The sequence below is a fragment of the Paroedura picta genome, chromosome 4 (assembly GCF_049243985.1).
Source record: "Paroedura picta isolate Pp20150507F chromosome 4, Ppicta_v3.0, whole genome shotgun sequence".
NCBI classification, from domain to species: domain Eukaryota; kingdom Metazoa; phylum Chordata; class Lepidosauria; order Squamata; family Gekkonidae; genus Paroedura; species Paroedura picta.
Window position 1 is genome coordinate 58,386,775 of NC_135372.1, and position 6,000 is coordinate 58,392,774.

General features: G+C 44.5%; 1 protein-coding gene across 1 annotated transcript in view; it reads left to right on the forward strand.

Annotated features, from left to right (window-relative positions):
• Positions 1-4,512, forward strand: part of SNX7 (sorting nexin 7) — a 53,046-nt gene extending 48,534 nt beyond the window's left edge. Inside the window, exon 9 of the mRNA XM_077332986.1 lies at positions 4,107-4,512. Coding sequence (XP_077189101.1) covers positions 4,107-4,187 — 81 coding nt within the window. The 3' untranslated portion in view covers positions 4,188-4,512. The remainder of the gene's footprint in view (positions 1-4,106) is intronic.
• Positions 4,513-6,000: the final 1,488 nt, after the last annotated feature.

Sequence of the window (6,000 nt, forward strand, 5' to 3'; positions counted from 1 at the left end):
AGAGTGTGCCCCCTTGTACTAGTGAGTGGCTTGCTAGAACCCCCCTGTGTGAACTACACAGTAGATGCAGAAAACAAGGTTGCTCACCTATACCTGTTGTTCATCGAATGCAGGAACACACTCGATGCTCCTCTGGCCCCTTCCTCTGGCCCCATTACATACTCTGAGCTTTGGTGGCTCTAGAGGTACTAAGGGTTGATGGTGCTGCTGCAGTGGAGGACATACTCATTGAGGTGGGGCTAAGAGATGCCTTCCAAATCAAGAGCTAAGATCTCTGCTTCAGACACACAGCGCCCTCTAGAGGCTTTTAGATACAAAAATCTTTCCACGGCAGACCTGATGAACAACCGTTACAGGTGAGCAACCCTGTTTTTTGCCAGAGGAAAAGTCTCCTTTACTTGGGGGAGGCTCCTTGAACCAAAGGAAAACTTCAGACCTGAAAGGAATGGTAGAATACCAACCAATTTAAATGCACTACTAAGGCCCATTATGCACGGCCGCCGAAACGGCGATTTCGGGTCACATGGAAAACGCGGAGGGGGAAGACGCGAAGCACACCGGTTATGCACGGGACGGGGCGCGACGGTGGCAAAACCCAGAGTAACCGATTATGCACGCAGCGATCCCGGCGCCGCTTCTGGTTGCGCCCCGGTCACCCGGAAGCTGTGCTTTCTTCCGCGTTTCGCTAACACGGCTTTTTCGGCGGCATGCACTAAAGCTACGGCCAGTTGCAGCCGACACCATGCGTTATCGGTGATTTTAGTCGCCGCCATTCCACCCCGAATGTGCGTTATTCCCCCTGTGCATAATGGGTCTATACAAGACTATACTTTTGTCACTTCTGTTATTATGCTAGACTAGCTGCTGTGACAAGTTTTGTATTCAAAATCACTGGCACAGGGTACAGAAGAAGAAGAAGGGTTGGTTTTTATGCCTCACTTTTCAGTACCCAAAGAAGTTTCACAGCACACATCCCGTGAGGTAGGTGGGGTTGAGAGACCTCTAATATTACTGCTCTGTGGGAACAGCCCTAAGAAAACTGTGACGGGCTCAAGGTCACCCAGCTGGCTGCAGGTGGAGGAAAGGGGAATTAAACCCATTGATCCCACAAGCAGGTGTTGATGGGGAGTGGGGGAACCCGTATCATTGTAAATGATATTGATGGAGTGGGATGAGGAATAATACACACTTTGAATACCCTGAGTATGTCTCCTTGGGCCCACTATTTCCATGATACAACTGAGACTCCAGTACTAAATATGTTTATCTTTGATTAAATACATCCAGGATTGGGCTGTAAAGCTTACCACGTTGGAAATGTGTCTTCCTTGAGAATAAATAAGACTTACAGCTGGGTAAATGTACTTAGGATTGTGCTGTATGTCTGTAGTATAATACATATGGAAATAACTTGTGTTAGGGATAGGTAAGTGGAATTAAATGGTAATGGTCAGAAGGACGTCTTCCACGTGACCAGTTAGGCTGCTATCACCACTTGTTTGCAGCACAGAATTGGGCCTAGTCCAGGGTGGTCCCAGGCCTGGCCTGACTCAGGCCCTCAGTTGCCCGAGTCAGGCCAGCAAGGAAACGTGGAGAAATCTGCATTTCCTTTTTTGCTGCAGGATCCGAGGGTATGTATATCGGGACTGGAAAACTCGGGCTGTTCCCAGTCAGGCATTGTTCCCTCTCCCCCCCCCCCCCCCCCCCGAGAATCATTTCCATCATCTGCCTTCACGGCCTTTTTCTTAAAGAAAAAAATGTGTCTGATTGCATTACAACATGAAGTAAAGTAATGAAATATTCCCACACACACACACACACACTAGCTGCCACGTTTGGTTGGCACCTTTCCTTCTTTCTATTTTTTCTTGGTGCTAGTGAGATGGAGGATAGTCTTCGAGGGGAGGCATGATAAAACAGCCCACTTTTTAAACCCCTTGCATGTGTTGTAACGGTTTTGTATTACAATGCAAATGTCGTAATTTTTTTTAAATTCAGACTTGGAGGGACTTGGGGAGATTTTGCCATATGACAGTGATTCACAAGTAAAACAAACCGAGGGAAGTTTTGACTATCACGTGTGTATACAAATTGCAGGGGAGAGCAGGGCAAGGGCTCCCCATGTGGTCATCAGAAAAGATTGGGAGAGCCAGCCTGCATCAAAAAACCTGGGGGCAGCTTGGGTGAGTCCTCTGTGCAGTAAATGTTAAAGTGAGTGCAGTCCACAGCGGACGATTGATCTGTGAGCTAGCTGGTTTCAGAGAATTTTTACAAAGCATTCTAGAATAAGTGGAGCTTGAAGTAATAATAAGTAAGAAATAATAAGTAGTAATAAGTAAACCTTTCTTTATAATAATAAGTAGTAATAAGTAAACTATTCTATTCTATTGGAAGAGATTTGTTTATTTAATTTATTTATACTCCACCTTTCTCCCCAATGCGGACCCAAAGCAGCTTACATCTTTCCCCTCTCCATTTTATCCTCATGACAACCCTGCAAGGTAGGTGAGGATGAGGGACTGTGGCTGGCCCAAGCTTACCCAGTGAGCTTCCAGGACACAAGTGGGGATTTGAACCTAGCAGTGCCTAGCTGACCACACAACTCTCCCCTTCTCCCAGCACTTGAGAGACAATGCAGCAGTGGAAGAGGGGGGAACATTGCCCTCCCGGTGAAGGGCGGATGGAAGGGAGATCCAGCTTTGCATTGCACATCTCAGGAAGTGGAGTTTGGCACCCTTTGCACACACTGGGCCCAATTTAGACAAATTTAAGAATCTGCTTTTTCCCAGCAGTCCAGCTCATTTTGTTTTCCATCCATTCTATGAATTCATTGTTTTTATGATCCTCCTGTGTGGGAGAATGTGGGCACCATGTTGGAGTGTGCGTCCAGAGGACAACAATACAGATAGCCCGCTTGGCAGCAAAGCCATGTTGTTGCCACACTGAGACTTCTGGGATGGTCCACTTGCTCTTAAAAAAAAAAAAAAAAGCCCTCAGGTTCACACTGCCAATTTGAAAAAAAAAAAAACCACCTTGTGCAGCTTCATTTATCTCTTCCCACCATCTCAGTCACTCGTTCATTGCCTGGGGGGGAGGGGGCAGGGGAGATTTCGAGTGCCTCCGGGCGTGCAACATTGATTGCAGTCATTCCCTTCCCACTTTAGGTCGCCCTGAGATCAGTTGGCAGCGACTGTAGCTCACGACTCATTTCATGCTCCTGCTGGAGCGCCTCTTTATTTAGCACTTACTATTTTCTCTCCTCTAAAGGAACCTTTCTCCGGAACAGGCAGCCAGGAGAGGAAATAAAGTAAACTTAATATGACTGTTGTGAAATGGTTTCGCTCACTTTAGTCTGCATCAAGTTGCTACCCAGAGGAACTTTGCTGCCAGAAGGCACAAGATTGCTTGCCTTGGCATAGAAAACTGGGGGCCTGTCATGATTACACTGCAGCAGATCTGGACTTGCCACCCAGTATACTCTCCAAGAGGCACTGCCAGTCAGAGATCCCAGTCAGGGATCACATTTCTTGCATCCACACTATATTTTTTCACATATGTTTTTAAAAACGTGGGTGTATGCCTAAACTGTACTGTGTGGATCGTTTTTGAAAGAGGCCGAATGCGATATTCGGATCAGGTCTGGATAAATTCCAGACATATAAGAGGTTTGTGTTTTGCTGCATCGCTGTGGATTCAAACAAGGTTTCAAAAACAATTGATAAAGCCCTCCAAAAGGACCTTGGAACAGAATGCGTGTGAAATGCCTTCAATAACCCACAGCTGTAAAGAGGCTAAAGAATTTTAAAGTGGCTATCTGCAAGTAGTCTATAAGTTTGTAACATCTACTGGGCCCCCAGCTGAAATGCCTACAGGAAATCAACTGGGTAGAGTTGAAGTTTACCAGGATTGGACAACTGTTGAAACACAGTTTTAAATGTTTTTTAATAATAGTTTTGTTACAGTTTAGTAATATTTTTATTTTTATTATACTGGACATGTTATTTTATTCATGTTGTTTGCTGCCCTAAGCTGCTTGCGAGAGGCAATATACAAATTTTAATAATAATAATAATACATTTTAACCTATGTACTTTTTTTCTTTTAAGTGCCTTGCTACCTGGGAATCCTTTTTGACATCTCAAACAACAGACATTTGTCTGGATGGAAGCCCTGAAGATCAGCCTTGACTGATTCAAAGAAGAATGTCTCACTTATCTTCTGAAATGTGGTTTTTGCCAACCAAAGAAGTTTCCTGAATTGGAAATCATATATATTTATTCCACATAAATACTAAATTTCAGCGATATGTGGGGAACAAACATATTTAAATCTCAGGTATTCCATTGTTCTGGACCATATTTTGAATCATGGTAAAGAGAGAAAGAGATCTGGCTTGCTTTTCAACAGTATTCTGTCTATATTTGTTTTCTGAAATACTGTGTAATTTGGATATAAAAATATTTTAAATATCTGAAAATATCTCAATTTTAATATTAAAGGGTTTAATAGGAACTTGTGTACCTTATTTTGACTGGTGCATTTAGCAGTCCGTGAGGATCTATAAAACTTACTGCCAAAATCTAAATTTCTGTACAAGTGGATTTGTAACAGTGAAACCAGGTAGAATCTGAATGTTGGTAACTGCTGATTATACACCAATTAATCTGACATGGGTACATAAATGAATTCCCGAGCTTTATTTAAGAAGACTTAGCCATGCATATAGAGCCTCTTGTGGCGAAGGGTGGTAAGGCAGCAGACATGCAGTCTGAAAGCTCTGCCCATGAGGTTGGGAGTTCGATCCCAGCAGCCGGCTCAAGGTTGACTCAGCCTTCCATCCTTCCGAGGTCGGTAAAATGAGTACCCAGCTTGCTGGGGGGTAAATGGTAATGACTGGGGAAGGCACTGGCAAACCACCCTGTAGAGTCTGCCATGAAAACGCTAGAGGGCATCACCCCAAGGGTCAGACAGGACCCGGTGCTTGCACAGGGGATACTTTTACCTTTACCTTTAGCCATGCATATATGCACCACACATGCAGAGCTGTCCTTTTGGTAAGTATTTTCTTTCTGAAAGATACTGTTCTGTATTAGCTATAAAAGGCTAGGGCTGGAAACTTTATTTAATTAGATTACTCAGCACTTTGATTAAATGTGATGGAAAATTTTAATTAGGGAACTGTGAGTTAAGGGAACAGTGGTTTAATTTTGGTCTGCTGCTTTGGTCTTGGTGTGTTATGCAACTGAGGAATCAAAAAGAAAATATGAAAAATTACCAGTGGCCCCTTTTGCTGATTAAATTCTAAATTACTTTAAGCATCATTCAGCATTTCAAAACAGCTTATGTTGTGATTTAATCTGAATATCAGTTGGTCAACTGCCTTCATTAATTCATCTATTAAAATGGTTGACAGCTCTGCTATAAACATAGAATGCAGCAAAATGCATAGAATGCCTTTTGCTGCATTCTATGTCCATGCCAGGGGCTCATGGTAATTGTACTCCATAAAGATCTGGAGAGCCACAGTTTGGCCACTCCTCGCATAGACTGAAGACTACTTGATAGTAATAGAATTCACATAGATTGGTACATTGCCATCCCAGCATCACTGCAAGGAAACCAAAGTGCCATTCCCAACTTTCTATGCATCACATTGTTTTCACGTAGAGCAGTGGTCCCCAACCCGCGGGCCGCGCGGCTCCCTCTCCCCGCCCCCCCCCCCCCGCAGTAAAAAACCTTTTTTCTTCTTACTGCGGGAGAGGGAATCAGGGCAGCGCCCGCGCATTGTGCATGCGCGGCCGAAATCGCGCATGCGTGGCACTTTCGCGCATGAGGCATACGCGGGCGGGCAGTTGCCCTGCCGGTCCCCAGCCTCAAAAATGTTGGGGACCACTGACGTAGAGAATGTCTTTGGTGTTGGGACAGGAACAAGGCTGAACTGGGTTGGGTGAATGAAGCAGAATACTAGTGGCAATTCACTGATCAGCATGGCCTCAGGCA